The 16,952-nt window shown below is 36.9% G+C and overlaps 2 protein-coding genes across 2 annotated transcripts; one reads left to right on the forward strand and one right to left on the reverse strand.

Moving 5' to 3' along the window:
- The first annotated feature begins 2,167 nt into the window (after positions 1–2,167).
- Positions 2,168–6,537, forward strand: LOC129277377 (uncharacterized). Its single transcript, XM_064110511.1, has one exon. It carries the CDS (start codon positions 2,347–2,349, stop codon positions 3,664–3,666), a length of 1,320 nt encoding a protein of 439 aa, XP_063966581.1. The 5' UTR covers positions 2,168–2,346; the 3' UTR covers positions 3,667–6,537.
- A 3,765-nt stretch (positions 6,538–10,302) lies between these two features.
- LOC129277125 (three prime repair exonuclease 2-like) lies at positions 10,303–12,734 on the reverse strand. The gene has a single exon (XM_054913347.2). It carries the CDS (start codon positions 12,552–12,554, stop codon positions 11,718–11,720), a length of 837 nt encoding a protein of 278 aa, XP_054769322.2. The 5' UTR covers positions 12,555–12,734; the 3' UTR covers positions 10,303–11,717.
- Between the last annotated feature and the right edge of the window lie 4,218 nt (positions 12,735–16,952).

The raw sequence follows: 16,952 nt of genomic DNA on the forward strand, positions 1-16,952 counted from the left end.
ATATATAGGCCTAGGCCTATTTCGTAACTGAAATTTCATCAAAATCGAATGAAAAAAATAATAAAGTTAAGGTACTTCAAAGTTTCATTTATTTTCATAAAACGGTCCGTACTGTAACACAGGCGATAAAGCAACCAATTGTATCATTTCTTTTGTAGGCATAATATAGGCCGGCTATACTATTGTAAAACCATGCAGGGAGTTGGGAGGTGAATGACTCCGGCATGCATCTATAAACGCTTAAGCCCCCCCCCCCCCCAAAAAAAAATAATAATAATAATAAATAAAAGATACAACCAAGATGGAAATAAGAAAAAAAAAAAAAAAAAGAAAGAAAATGAAAGGAATAGAGGTGAATTATGATATTACTTTTCTATATGTCTAAATTTATCATGTACAATAATAATGTTGCCCATATACGCCATGTCTGGCATTCTCAGAATTTTTGGAGCGTTACACTGCGACCTTTATCTGAAAGATTGTTGATTACATGTACTACGAAATCATTTTTTCCTATAGTGTTTGACACCATTCATTTTTATAGAGCTATACCACCCGTAATGTGTTTGTTTTGTGAAATCATATTATAGATCAACACATATTGATATCATCCGTTGTTTTTCATGATGAAATAAAGCGCAGCTTTGTCATGCTTATTTTACCTACTATTTTGTGAAAATGTTGTTTCAATTCAAATCAAACTATATTGTTGGGGTGCATTGACCTAAATTGGTTGATCGAGTGACTAGTACTTTTTAATGAACAAAATAACTATCAAAACATAGCAAACTTGTGTGATAAGAGAGCATTTGTGCATTTGTGGATCCGCATGCAGATAGAGGCACAGCCACAGAAAAATGTCGTAGATACACAACTGACGACATTTTCCCTCGATCTATTTTTTTACTTGCTTGCTTGTTAAATTTGTTGTGACATATAATTATAAATCGTCCTTCATTAAGAAGTGAAAACTTTCTCCTTTTTTATTGGGGGGGGGGGGGAGTTGTCAAATTTAACAAAAATGAACAAAATGTCCCGTTATACCGTGACACCACAGGGGTGCTGGGGCGACTGCTTAGAATTTTCAATTAGTGGAAATATAACAAAGGAGAAAGGGAAGAAAGAGGGAGAAAGGGAAAGAAAGCATCTACACGAGGCCTACGTATAAATAAATAGAACTGTTTCCTATCATATTCAGATTTTTTAACAAAAAAAGATATTCATGCATGACAACCCAAAGGCTTTCCAGATGCTTGCCATGCATAGCAACGGATAGTATGCAAATAATTCCGAGTATTGTCGGCTATTCTTTCCTGGCAGATTGAATGTGATGTCTCGTTAAGGTTCCTGGAAAAATCTGTGAACTTGACCATTATTTGCAAAGTAGGCCTATTATGCAGTCGATATTACTGAAAAGAACTTCGATCCAGCATTTGAACAGAAGATTTTCAGTCGTGGTCGAAGTAATTAAACCAATATAACTGGATGAGGTAATCACCAATCATTATATGTTTTATTTCATGTAAGAATGTATTTAAAATCATGCATTGATTATTATAGAGGTTGTTAGAACATGCGCGGTTGCAAATTATATAGGAGCAAATAAGGGGGCAATTATAATAACATGTGCAACTATAAGTGGGGGTGAGGCAAAGAGAAAAGGAAAGGGGAAGGGGGTTGAAGAAAAGGCGGAAAGCGATTAAGGGGTATGTATTAAACTACGTTTATTTTTTTTTTGTCTTTTGTCATGATGATTGACTGATTTTTAGCCCGATATACTTTCAAAATCTTAGCCATTTTCCCACGGGGTCGATCAGTTCCGGTCTTCCCTTCCACCCCCCCCCCCCCCCAGTATAGGATCTAGCTTTTGCTAATAGTTTGACCAAGTATTTGACTAGAAAAATGAAACAGTCATAATACATAACCCCAAAATGATTGCATTTTGGGTTACGCCTCTGCATCCTACCCCTCTTTCGCGTAGATTACATCCGACATGCACCCCTCCCTTTTCCTCTTTTTTTCTAGGGAGCTCAAACGTATATAAAAACGCCCCCTTCGTTCAGTCACTGCTTCGTTAGTCAGAGCTGCTTGTTGGACTTTGTTTTTGGGTATTTCCAATGACATGAATGCGGTGATTAATATAGAATCGGAAATCCGACATTATACGTGATGATGTAGCAATATTTCGGCATGCATGCCAAAACCAGCTCCCTACATGGCTTAACTTAATAGAATAAAGTGTGTCACTCACTCTAGGATTTTGGATATGTTTTTGTTTGGGTCTTAGAGTATATTGTTTTACTTCATTCCTCAGGAAAACAACGTCACGCCTTGCTTCAGTTTGCCATGGATAGTGTAACAGGGTTGACCATCAAGAGTTTTGTATTTCTTGATTTCGAGACCAGTCATCTGTTCCCAACACATCGCCCCAAAATCATTGAACTTAGTTTGATTGCCATCAACCGTGCTGGTCTTCTTGACCAAGATGTAAACACATCTTTGTATCTTGCCAAGAATCATGAGAACTCAACCTTTGATTTATCCAAGGTTTCGTTACCAAGAATTGTTGATAAACTGACGTTGTGCTTGGATCCAGGAAAGAACACAAGTCCACATTCTGCGCGTCTCACCAAGATGGGTAAGCGCAAGCTCGATATAAACAAGAAGCTGCCTTTCGATGAAGGTGTGGTCACCATGCTTAACATATTCCTAAGCCGACAGGATGCACCGGTTTGCCTGGTTGCACACAACGGGATGAGATTCGACTTTCCGATACTGAGATCAGAACTGTCAGGTCTAACCACGGGAGACCCCCCTGCAGAACTTTATTGCTTGGACACCTTAAAGGGATTCAGAGCAGGATTTGGGGCAACCGAGACCAAGGGAGTAAAGAAGAAGAGAGAGTGGATGAAGGACAAACAGAATTCGGTTAAAATTTCTGGGATAGCAAACGTGACACAAGATCGAACGTATTTCAACTCATCTGGAATAACTTTTGCGCAGTCTCAGGATAGAAGATCCGGTGATTTTTACCATCGCACCAATCAGAATGGCGTAGATAGAAGTTTACTTCATAATATGACCCTTCACAAATCTCATGATGCAAAGATGAGTCTGTCGTCATCCAGTGAGGCTATGTCGCACCGACCATCAACATCTGATTCTAGCGGTTACAAAATTCTCCATGATTCTCCTAAATCCAGTCCCAGATGCTACAGTGCAACTGAATATCTCTTTAATAGCATATCGCAATCTTCAGCCGCAGCTTCTCTAACAAAACCCAATCCATCATGTCAAACAATTGCCCAATCCGCAGAGAAAGCACCCGCACCTCCACTTCGTTATTCTGCTTCTGCCAATGTTGAAAAGAAGCAGACTGAGAACTTCGCAAGCCAGACCGGTTCTCCCCCAACACTCGGGAAAGCGCAATCAGCGCCTAGTCGGCACACCGTCGATGACCATCCCCCAAAACGCCAAAGGGTCTCCTACTCTCTAGTGAATATCTTCAAGAGGACATTCGAGAGGGAACCACCTCACTCACATTCTGCAGAAGATGACGTGGTGTCTCTGATCAAGGTACTGCTACCGGTAATATCTGACTTCGTGTCTTGGGCTGATGAAAACGCTTCGCCGTTCAAGGATTGCAAACTGTATTATGACGTATAGTCAGGGCCGGTGCAGGGGGGGGGGGGCAGGGTTGATCGCCCACCATCACTAAAGGAGAAAGTGAAGTAAAAAAAAAAAACAGGGCAAAAATGTTTTCTGGATCGCATGCTCATATTTCCTGTTTGAAAGAAAAAAAAAAGAATTTTCTTTGGGGACACTTCGCTGCCTAATTTTCGCACCCCAATTTTTTTTTCCAATTAATTTTACAATCTGGGAATCTTATCATTTTTACATTGTAAAATTAGCCAAAGCAAGCTATGAAGGTATATTACTCTAGTGTTCAATTTAAAAAAATGTTCTTAAACGCTGTCAAAAAGAAGGAGGTTTTTGATATGTTCTAAAGTAGGGGGCTTATCTAATAATGAGTTTGAAAAAAGCTTGCGCCAAAATGAAAGGAACTTATTGATCTCAGCATAGGTTAATGTTAGTTATACTCTTATGCGTGATTCCTTATTATGATCTCATGGTTATTGTAATGTTTCTTACATTATAAAGGGGGAATGCACAATAATATTTAGCTTTTATTGAAGAACCTGACCAGGTATTTTACTAGCCACATGGGCGGATCCAGGGTTTTTCGAAAGGGGGGGGGGGGCACATTTTCCCCAGGAAAAAAAATGACAAGAAAAAAAATGGTTTTAACCCAAAATTGAGGGGATTTCGTCCACGAAAAGAGTTGACAACCTAAAATAAAGAGTCTTCACTTCCAGGGGGGACACTTCTGTTTTAACGGCATTTTACATTACAAATTTTAATTGCGCCTCTCAAAGGGGGGGGGGGGAGCACAGCCGGCCCGTGCCCCCCCCCCCCCTGGATCAGCAACTGGTTAGCCACACCAATCAACATGTCAGTCATGACTATTTCTTCATGTTGACAGTTACTGTTCAATGTCTTATAGTAAAATTATAGTAAAAAGTAATTTTCTTAATTCTGAGCATTTTTAGAGTCATTTTCAGTTGGGAAAAAGACTCACATAAAAAAGGCTGGTCAAATTGTCAAATTATTATTCCATATTTGTGTATCACAGCAAGATCTTGAGGGTAGGCCTAATTAAACATGAATAATCCCCAGCCATATAAAATGTTACAATCGTAGAATTAATTTATTTCGACATCGTAATGAATTAATTTAAAAATCAAATCATTTGATTGGGAGCATTCAATTTAAAGTGTATTTTTCGCCTAATCCATGCATGCATTTTTTACACCCTTGACAAAAAAGTGATGGTATTTAGTGACATCTTAAAAATAACACTTCAGAGTAGTTTTCAATAATAAAAAAAGATCGTTCAATAATTTAGAAACATAATTTTGACAGCTTTTCTAAAATTGTAACATTTTTTTAATTATTTGAACTGAATAGGCCAATTATTCTTTTCGAGAAATTGATAAGCTTATTGTTTATGTTTTAGGAGATATTAATTGTATGGCTCAGAGAAAACTATTTCAGAGCTTATGCGAAAATTTGCGAAGCTATAATCTATGCAAAAAAAGCAATCGTGTGTTATTTCGAAATAGTTAGCTCATAGACTGCTCACTGTTCGGCTCGGTGTAAAAATGGCAGAGGTAAAATTGGCAGAGGTAATAATGGCAGAGGTAAAAATGGCAGAGGTAATAATGGCAGATGTAAATTTGCAGAGGTAAAAATGGCAGAGGTAAAAATGGCAGATGTAAAATGGCAGGGGTTATAATGGGAGAGGTAGAAATGACAGCTCTAGGTAAAATATGGCCAGTCTTAAAACCCCATGCAATGAATTGTCAAAAAGCCCCCGCATGTACATACATTAATTAAGAAGTGCATGTCACGGTTAGGCATTTCATCATCATTATGTCTTCATCGGCCTAACAATGCTATTTACAAATTCGTTGGAGGTGTACCGTGAACGCTTTTTAAAAAGAAATAAAACCACATATTTTTTCATTCAATTTATCAGGAGCAAAATGAAACTGCACCATTCTCATTCATCATTTTATAACATTCCTTTTTGTCTGGCTGTTTTTTTATATCTAAAGTTTTGCCTTTTTTACCGATGCAAAAAGGAGGAAGAGTAGACATAAGAGAGGTGGAGAGACAGAGAAGGTTAGGGGGGCGGGGAAAAACATAGAGAACATAGCGGGGAAAGCTTATAGACGTTGCAAATTGCCATGAATGATTGTGGTTAAATATTATGTCATTATTTGTAATGTCGTCTATACTATTCTTTTAAAATATTTGAATGACAATATACGCATGCGTTCCCAGGCTTGGCACTGAATATGTAACCGATTATGAAACTCAATAATAATCTTGTTTTGACTGGTAAACCAATTTGGGGTTGATCGAGGAAGACCGTCTGGTTCAGATTCTTTGCATAAAAGAAGACCCTGAACCTTTACCACTGCATCCAATATGATATAAACGCCTTGATGGTCATAACTCCGTAGCGTTGGTGATCGCATTGTTCGGGTGCTCGTGGCCGTCTCATTGTTTGTCCGATTTTTCTTAGGCTTTCGTTGGTCTGTTTCTTTGATTTTTCTGATTTCACTCGGGCTATTTTGTTCTAAGGGTTTCATTCTCCTCTAATACTTATCATATGAAGCATCATTGTGAAAGGTTGGGGTGGTGTTATCAGATTATCTTGCCGTAATTACTTAACTAGTTCGAACTGAATTTCATTTTTTTAATGTCATAATATAATTATTTACAGTATTTTTTTAATCATATTTTAGTAGCTAAGTTTAAATATTTATATGTATTTTGCATCATGATATTATTGTAACTTTATATGTTTTTTTTATCCCTGTTAAATCAGGACATTGATGTAAAACAGCAATGTAGCTGATCTTTTTATCCTGAATAAATATTTTCTAATAAATAAATAAATAAATAAAACTCTTGTAAGCGGAAGTGCTGTTGGGTATTTTGTACACCATAAGCAGCACCCTCTTGGTAATTAGCTAGGTATGCTAAAATGTAGAGATTTGATACAAATCTCTGTTTTTTTTTCCAAACAGATGAAAAAACATTGTTTATTATCTAATTGTTACTTTTTTTGTTGTAATTCTTTTTCTGACCTAAAAGAACTTCATTTAGTTTAAATAATTTTTGGTGTCATTTTCCCGGCTTAACCAAATCCCCTTTCATTTTGGAGTGAACATTTTCTCGGCTTTTTAACAAACCAGCACCCCATTTTCACTAACTTTTCAAAAGTAAGTGGTGCTCACTCAAGCGGAAATATTTTTCGACAGTTATATCGTTATTTGCTTATAAGTGGATCTGTACCAATGTTAAAATGTGGAAAAATCTTCAGGATTTTACATGCGGGGGCTTTTTGACAATTCATTGCGTGGAGGTTTAAGACTGGCCATATTTTACCTAGAGCTGTAATTTGTACCTCTCCCGTTATAACCCCTGCCATTTTACCTCTGCCATTTTTACCTCTGCCATTTTTACTTCTGCCATTATTACCTCTGCCATTTTCACCTCTGCCATTTTTACTTCTGCCATTTTTACCTCTGCCATTTTTACTTCTGCCATTTTTACTTCTGCCATTTTTACCTCTGCCATTATTACCTCTGCCATTTTTACCTCTGCCATTTTTACTTCTGCCATTTTTACTTCTGCCATTATTACCTCTGCCATTTTTACCTTTGCCATTTTTACTTCTGCCATTTTTACCTCTGCCATTTTTACTTCTGCCATTTTTACTTCTGCCATTTTTACGTCTGTCATTATTACCTCTGCCATTTTTACCTCTGCCATTTTTACTTCTGCCATTTTTACCTCTGCCATTTTCACCTCTGCCATTTTTACCTATGCCATTTTTACTTCTGCCATTTTTACCTCTGCCATTTTCACCTCTGCCATTTTTACCTATGCCATTTTCACCTCTGCCATTTTTACTTCTGCCATTTTTACCTCTGCCATTTTTACTTCTGCCATTTTTACTTCTGCCATTTTTACCTCTGCCATTATTACCTCTGCCATTTTTACCTCTGCCATTTTTACTTCTGCCATTTTTACTTCTGCCATTATTACCTCTGCCATTTTTACCTTTGCCATTTTTACTTCTGCCATTTTTACCTCTGCCATTTTTACTTCTGCCATTTTTACTTCTGCCATTTTTACGTCTGTCATTATTACCTCTGCCGTTTTTACCTCTGCCATTTTTACTTCTGCCATTTTTACCTCTGCCATTTTCACCTCTGCCATTTTTACCTATGCCATTTTTACTTCTGCCATTTTTACCTCTGCCATTTTCACCTCTGCCATTTTTACCTATGCCATTTTTACTTCTGCCATTTTTACCTCTGCCATTTTTACTTCTGCCATTTTTACCTCTGCCATTTTTACTTCTGCCATTTTTACTTCTGCCATTTTTACCTCTGCCATTTTCACCTCTGCCATTTTTACTTCTGCCATTTTTACCTGGCACCCACTGTTCATGGTATATAAGGAATTATTTAATCATTATTTAAACATTGGTTGAATGCATGTTCAAGAAAAATATGGGCATTCAAATAAATGCTCAATTCACAGAGTGAAATCTGCAAATAAGTTATTAACCTTTAGCGGATTAAATTCAATAACGTGTGAGCTATGTTGGGAAATTATGGTGCCCATCGTATCTTTCATGATATTAGACATAAAAGAGCAAGATTATTACTTTCAGCCGGAAATCAACTGGCTCATTGCATGCTCAGCATTATTGTTAAATCAAGATTCTTTTGAAGAAAAATATTGGCACCTCAATAGATTTTTATCTCGCTTATGATTAGGTTAAAAATAGGGTTTGCAGGGAAAGATTTCATCACTTAAGTGTTATTCTTAGGAAATTAATCATTCCATTCTTCATGATTGTGGAGACATTGATATTGAATAACAAATTCTTTAAGATAAATTTGGGCATTTTACCTTGCATGCTTTTGAGAATATGCAACATTGAAGATGTTTTTAACCATGTTTGATCCAGCGTATTTCGTGATCAGAACGGAACGAAATACAGATGAAACCTTTACATTCAAAAAAATGAAAGTGATGATAAACAGGCAGGGTCGAAGATATTTTAAAGGGATTGGCCGAAGTTTATAATTGATTATTTCACGGTCTTAAATTCTCAATTTTTATCCTTGACCATGCTGAAACAAAATGGTTTCTAAAACGTGGCAACCATGCTGTTTGTATATTGCAAAAAGGAGGAAGACAAGAAAAGAAAGGTAAATATTATCAGTCTTTGGCAAAGAATGGGATGAACGTAATGACGTACGTCACGCATTTCGTGTTAAAACGAATAGACTTACAATAAAACAATTATATTTCATTTGAAATCATAAGGATATTTCCTGTTTTGCTAATTCTTTGACTTGCTGTTGATGAATGGACCTATTTAGTCTTTATTTATTCCAGTGTATATTTGAAATAAATCGGACATCCATTTCATGTTTTTCTTTAATTATCTTTTATTAACTTAAAGTATGATATGTGTTAAAATATTTTGTAAAAAATTCGATTTTATGTTATGTTATGTATGGCATTTAATGTTATGTAAGAAATAAAACCTGAATTTGATTTTAAAACTTGGTCTATCCTGTTTCACAGTGTCAAAAATTAAAGGGCCCACCGACTTTGTAGCGCAATATGACAGCTTGGGCATAGGAGAGGTCCACAGGGGAGGGGGGCTAGGGCACGGGGAGGGTAGGAGGACGATATTAACGTCATCATCAGCAAAAGCATCGGCATCAACATTATATTATCATTATCACTACACATCAGGCGACATCATTATCATCACTATCGCAAAAATTAAGATCATCAGCATTATTTTATGTTAATGATAGCCATCACTATTAGCAGCACTGTTATTAGCATCATAATGGTCATCATCAACATCATCACCATCATCTTCACCATTATCACCACCGACATCATCATCATCGTCTTCATCATCATTTTCATCATCATCATACTCATTATCTTCATCATCATTATCATCATCGTTATCACCTTCATCGTCGTTATCACCTTCATCATCATCACAACCATAACCATCATCATAATCTTCATCATCATCTTCATCATCGTCATCATCATCATCATCACCACCGATCATCATCAACATCATCATCACCTTCATCATCATCACCATCATCATCATAATCATCACCATTATAACCATCATCACCATTATCACCATGCAGAAGCACCATCCTTACGATCACCATCATCTTCATTTATCATTTTTGTCACAGCTGCTCAGCAATACATGATATATAGATCTATTTCATGAGTATAATAATTTTTAATCAACTCGACAGGGGCTGCGGAACGGTTATGGAGGGTCGACCATATGCAAAAGAAATCACAGTAATGTGGTCATTCCAAGCGGTTTGTACTTGTTTATTGAAAGCCCCCCCCCCCCCCCCGTTCCGCGTCCCTTTGTCCTTACTCCAAAAGAAAATGCATACTTAATAAAATGAAAAATCAGGGGTCATTTTTCGTTTATGTTTGTAGATTTTTCGTTTGATTTTTTTTTTGCTTATTGATACGATAGTTTAGTTAGAATAATATATCGCTGATTACTGATTAATGCTGATTACTAGAAAATACATTACAAAAAAAAAACATCGTGATATAAACTATAAACCTGTTACCAGCAAATTATAGAAAAAAATAGACCATCTCTTTTATTCAGATCAGAATTAAAGTTTATTCCATCGGCAATCAATGGAATTAGAAATGAAACACTGCATTATAGTGGAATGATACAATACAATAATTTTGAAACCATACACGCATGCAGAAAACCCAGTTTTCTCATCTTTCTGCATTGTACTGTATTTCAGTTTTAATCAAATTAATCAAATTACAATCACGGCAAAATAATGCTGATTTGAATACCATAACTTGCAAAGATTTTTGTCAATATAAATGATGCCATGTCGTTTCTTGTATTGTGGTATTTGCTTCTATATTCAATCATTCTTTATTTATCTTTCCAAAAAGGATATCAGATACTATAAACAGCTGCCCTTGCATAGAAGAAATATGTGATGAATTCTTCTTCTCAAAGTAGAGGTGCCGTGGCCGAGTGGACATGGAATGTCCAGTGTTCGATCCCCGGCCGCGGCACCTATGCCCGCGAGCAAGGCATTTAATCTACAATGCTCTTTTATCCTGCTTCCAAATAAATGGAAATGCTATATGCATTATTGGTAACTAGGTGTGCACTTTTTTTTTAAAGAGCCTATATACATCCTTTGAATAATAGGAATAATAATAAATTGTTTTTGAGTACTCTATACGCACTCTGATACCTGTTTTTTTTTACAGCAAATATGATAATGTATCAGCTAGTGGGCCTATAATCAAGGCAACGAAATATAAGAACATATTTTATAGCAGGGGTGGATCCAGGATTTTCCAAAGGGGGGGGGGCACAAATTTCCGAGGAAAAATTTGACAAGCAAAAAAAAAAAAAACTTTTTTACCAAAAATGAAGGATATTACGTCCCCGAAAAAAAATTAACAAGCAAATAAAAATAAAAATTTTGCTTCTCAAAGGGGGGGGGGGGGGCATGGGCCGGCTGTAACCCCCCTGGATCCGCCAGTGGCTTATAGCAATATCGAACAAAGGCACAGTATTTATTAATGAAATGACAAATATCATTAATTATTTTGATACATAAAATGCTTTAAAAATACAATTAGAATGATGATTGCAAACGAGTCCTGACTATAATCATACATAAATATCAAAGTTATTAAAGCTTTCTCTTCATTCTTTCTTTATCATTATTATTTGGGGGGTCATCAAGTAATTACTGTTTGTTTTGAAGCGATTGTTGATTCGGAGAATATATGTGGTATGATTTCAAAGTGTTAAAATGTCAGGGGTAAACAACAGATTTAATATGTTAAAATCGAACACGTTCATTGCTGACTCAAACTAGGACTTGATCATCAGTCTCAGACCATGCTGACTTGAACCTGGACTTTCCGTTGGACCTGGGTCATCATGGCCATGTTGACTTGAAGCCGGACTTGATCGACCTCCGACCACCGAAACTACTCGACTACAGGACTGGCTGGGTGGCATAATACAGTTTGCAATCCTTGAACGGTGAAGCGTTTTCATCAGCCCAAGACACGAAGTCAGATTTCACCGGAAGTAATACCTTGATCAGAGACACCACGTCATCTTCTGCAGAATGTGAGTGAGGTGGTTGCCTCTCGAATGTCCTCTTGAAGATATTCGCAAGAGTGTAGGAGATCCGTTGACGTTTGGGACGGGGTGAGCATTCCAAATCAGACAACTTTCTTTTCCATGCAGTAGAACTTTGTTTTGAAATTATTTTCTCTGCATTTTCCTTAACTCCCTGTGTCTCCGTCGCAAATCCTGCTCTGAATCCCTTTAAGGTGTCCAAGCAATAAAGTTCTGCAGGGGGGTCTCCCTTAGTCAGACCTGACAGTTCTGATCTCAGTATCGGAAAGTCGAATCTCATCCCGTTGTGTGCAACCAGGCAAACCGGTTGATCCTGCCGACTCAAGAATATGTTGAGCATGGTGACCACACCTTCATCAAACGGCAACTTCTTGTTGTTATCGAGTTTTTCCTTGTCCAACTTGGTGAGACGAGCAGAATCTGCACTTGTGTACTTTCCTGGGTCCAAACACAGCGTCAGCTTATCAACGATTCTGGGTAACGAAACCTTGGATAAGTCAAAGGTAGAGTTCTCATGATTTTTGGCAAGATTCAATGACGTAAGCACGTCTGGGTCAAGAAGACCAGCACGGTTGATGGCAATCAAACTCAGTTCAATGATTTTGGGGCGATCTGTAGGGTGCAGATGACTGGTCTCGAAATCAAGGAATACAAAGCTCTTGATGGTCAACCCTGTTGCACTATCCATGGCAAACCAAAGGAGATGAGAAATTCTTGGAAAAAAAAAAGAATCAACAGCTACTGCGGACAAGATATCTCTCGATCACTGAAGAAATTAATGCTTTTTTTTTAACAGAGTACTGACTATAAATATACTCCGCAGTATATAGGATGCACGCTGAGAGGAGGTTTGAGGAGCAAATATTGAGGATATGTCGCGGAGGCGGACAATAAAATACCCCCCCCCCTCCCGAGAACAATATAGAATACGAAACAATAGGTTATAGGAGGGGGTATATTGACAAAGACCATATGAGAAGACGGTCTGTTTGTACTTTTTCTTTTGTTCACGATTAACTAAACAAAAATCAATACTTCAATCGTAACTAGTGTTCGTAGTGTAACGCGTTGATTTGTAGTTTATATACAACTTGGACATGAAACGCTGAAGACTTTTCTGACGTTCGACTTGTGTTTCCAATAATCCTAGTTACAATTAAGAAACGTTTAGACCTAAAGTGTATTTGTATACCTAGGTGAAAGGCATTTCGAATTATATTGAACTTGGCTCATTTTGTCTCAACCAAAAATGATATGGAGGGGGGGGGGGGGTTGGATGTGGCTTATTAATACAGACCGTACATATGGATGTACCCCTATACATGTGGACGAATGTGTGAGTGTGTGGGGAAAGCTCAATGACGCATGGGATTAATGCGACCGAGAAGCAAGAGGTGAAAGTTTTTGATTTCCCAACCTAAATACTGGACATTCTTAGTATTTTTTTTATTATGAACAAGATAGGAATCTAAACAATTAATACGGGCGCGAAGCGCGAGCTGAAAGTTTGTATTTTCCAACCTAAAAACTGGACAATCGTAACAGTTTTTCAAATCATGAATAGGATAGGAATTTTACGTGACAATATTAGATTCGAGCGCGAAGTGTGTGCTGAAGATATGTCATTTCCGGCCTAAAAATTTGTATTATTAGCATAGTTTAAAATCAAAGACATGGTAGCTATCTAACTAAAGTTGAATTAATGTGAGCGCGAAGCGTATCCTATATTTTGTTTTATTTTCCGACCAAAAAAGTCATCTTCTTTCACCTTATAGCAATAAACAGGATAGTATCTGACTCAACCATATTACTGATGCGAGCGCGAAGCGCGAAATTATTATTTTTTTATTCAGATCTGAAAACTGGATCTTTCAAGCACTTTTGAAATAAAGAACAAGCAGTTTATCCCATCAAGCAATGCGAGCGCAAAGTGCGAGCTTTTTTTTAGATTTAAACCTACAAATTATGAAAAGATGGATATCTTCCTTAATAAATAATTTGATTTTATATATTTCGATCTGAAAAGTAAAAAAAAATGAAGCACGTTTTGAAATAAAGAGATGGCTGTGTATTAATGCAAAGCGAGAGCGAATTTTTGTATTTTTATACTATGACCTGAAAGTTTTCTTTTTTTCCAATTATTCCCCTCCCCTTCCATCATTTAATTTTCTTTCTCGTCCTATCTTTCTTAATTTTCTCCTCACCTTCCTATTTTGCGCCGCCAATAGGGGGTTGGCCGCCGCTTCGCCCCCTTGATCTACCTATGATGACCCCTCCCTCGGCAGGAATTTTGTGTAAAAATGGAATATAAAAGTCTCGTTAATAGAGTATCTAAAAACAAATTTGGGGGGATTAAACATAATAAAAATTCACTGCGAAGGATTAATCATAACTCATGAAGACTATTCTTTTTACTGAGTACGCGAACTATGAAAATATATTCCAAGTAAATTTGGAATAAAGGGATAATAAATTGGTTTAACAAAAGTATGTTTTTACGGGGTATGGAACATTCTCGTCTACCATATATACACTAAATTTACTTATAAGTATCCAGGGGCGATTTTCATTTTTCATTTATAATGGCCATCGATGTCATCAATGTCATTACTCTTTGGCTGGCATATAGGGCTAGATGCGAGTTCGAGAATTTTCGGGCCGGTATGCCTTTTCTTTTCCTATCCAAGTTCTTAACAAAAACTATCTGTTTATATATACTTCGAAATTCGAGGATACATGTGTATAATTTCGATTTCAAATTATTTATTTTTTCGATAATAAAAGACCACAAATAGTAAGGGGGACATTTGATATTATGTCCCCCCCCCTTTCCAAAATGGTAGGGGGGACGCGTCCCCCTGTCCCCCCTGGGATTTCCGCCCATGGTTATAACTATTTTACTTTCTCCTTATCATAATCCATTCATCGCTTTATATGTATGTTTTGTTTTTCCCTTTTGTACAATCGTAATTTTCTGGGGGTTACTAAATTTCTCATAACGACCAGAAAAGCGTAGAATTTTAAGCACTTTGGGGTTTCAATCTCGTTTAACTTCTCATCAGATAAAGGCCCCAGCATTATGAGCGCGAGTTGTAATGTATTTACTAGACGTTTTAGAATATCCTTCAGGTATATTATTGAAAACCTCTTGGAAATTATGTAATCCCGGAGGCAATCGCCTAAGATCTCCTCATTAGTGGCGTATATATGATTTATTCAGAAGGGAGCACGTGTATGGGCTCGAAATTTTGTAGGGGACACGAAGATAAGTTTGTTGTAGGGATAGTCTTTATACCTGAGACCGAAGTTTAAGAAAATATTATTTTAAAAACACGCCATCTCACAAGGCCTTAATAAATAACGCGAGCGCGAAGCGCGAGCTGATTTTTTTTTATAATGGTATGGCCTATAATAACCTTTCCAGTTGTCAGGTTAGAATATCAAAAATATTTAGCTCGCGCTTCGCGCTCACATCAAAAGTTTTCAGGGCAGGGTGCTTACTAAACAATTGATAAAAGCGCGAGCCGAAAATTGATATTCGACACATGACAACTGGAAACTTTAACTTCCGGCATGTTTTAAAAAATATCAAGCTGTGTATGCGAATCAAGAAATAAGAGCGCAAATCGCGAGCTCAAATTTTTAGATATATAGTGATATATAATTGCATATTCAGAGCAGTTCTTTATAATCATGAGTGAGATGCGTATGTAACTAAATAATTATTGCTGATCTGATATGGGACTTGATAATAACAGTTTGCGGTGACTCATGATGATAAAGTGAGCGCGAAACGCGAGCTGAAAAGTTTAATATACTGATCTGAAAAGCGACCTGTTAATGACGGTTGGCAGTGACTCATGAAAAGGAAACAGTCATAGCTTATCAATTAATAATGCGAGCGTAAAGCGCGAGCAGTATAATAGACTTTTAGCACTTTTTGTATATTGATGCGAACACGAAGCGCGAGCCTTAACGTTTCATTTTCAAACTAGAAAACTCGATATTCGTAATCATCATGAAGAGGATAAGTATCTAACTAAACAATTTTGCGAGAGCGAAATGACAGTTTTTCGCTTTTTATACTGAATTTTTAAGCACCTTTTCTGTAACCATGAATAGAAAAGTATTAAACTAAACAATAAATTGATGCGAGCACAATTGATGCGAGCGCAAAGCGTGAGCTGAAAATTTTTGACTTTCCGACTTTTAAACTGGAAATTATTAGCACTTTTTGTAACCATGAACAGAAAAGGTATCTAAGTAAAACAATTGATGCAAGCGCGAAGCGCGAGCTGAAAATATTTGATTTTCCAACTTTTAAAATTGATGATTTTAGCACTTTTCGTAACGACGAACAGAATAGGTATCTAACAAAGCAACTGATAAGAGCGCGAAGCGCGAACTGATAAAAAAGTATTTTCCGACTAGAAAAGTTGACAAGTCCTTTTTGTAACCATGAAGGAAATGGTCATCTGACCAAACGATTAAAAAGGAAGCCTGAAATAATTATTCTTTTTTAAATTGTACGACCTGAGAAGCGGACATTCTTAGCAGTTTTGACAGGATTGATATCTATAATTAACAATTTGTGTGAGGCGCGAATGGCGAGCAATTTCTTTTATTTTATAGAGACCCCAAAATGGGATATCTGTGCACTTTTTGTAACAATGGAAATTAATTGATGGGTAACTTTACGAAATAAATTATGCGAGACTGCGAGTCAGTGTAGAGCGAGCCAAATGTTTTATATTCCGATCTGAAAGTTTACATTAATCGTCTTTCTCATAATTAAGAATACACTAACCCTCAAAACAACATGATTAATGCAAAGCGAAGCGCGAGCAGAATTTATTCATAATGGATTCCTGTTCTAATATTTTTTTTCTCTCTCTCTTCTCTTTATCTTTTCATTTCTATTTTCTTTTTTCCCTCTTTCTTTTGCACCATTATGGGGGGCTGCGTTGACCCCCTGGATCCGCCTATGTATATACTTTCCTTAAAAAAATTACATTTTAAGGATGTACGTGGGATCCGGCCATCGATCGAGGGCCTACGTAAATCACTAATCAAATAATGAGAGCGC

This window comes from Lytechinus pictus, chromosome 15, assembly GCF_037042905.1.
Source record: "Lytechinus pictus isolate F3 Inbred chromosome 15, Lp3.0, whole genome shotgun sequence".
Classification (NCBI taxonomy): Eukaryota; Metazoa; Echinodermata; class Echinoidea; order Temnopleuroida; family Toxopneustidae; genus Lytechinus; species Lytechinus pictus.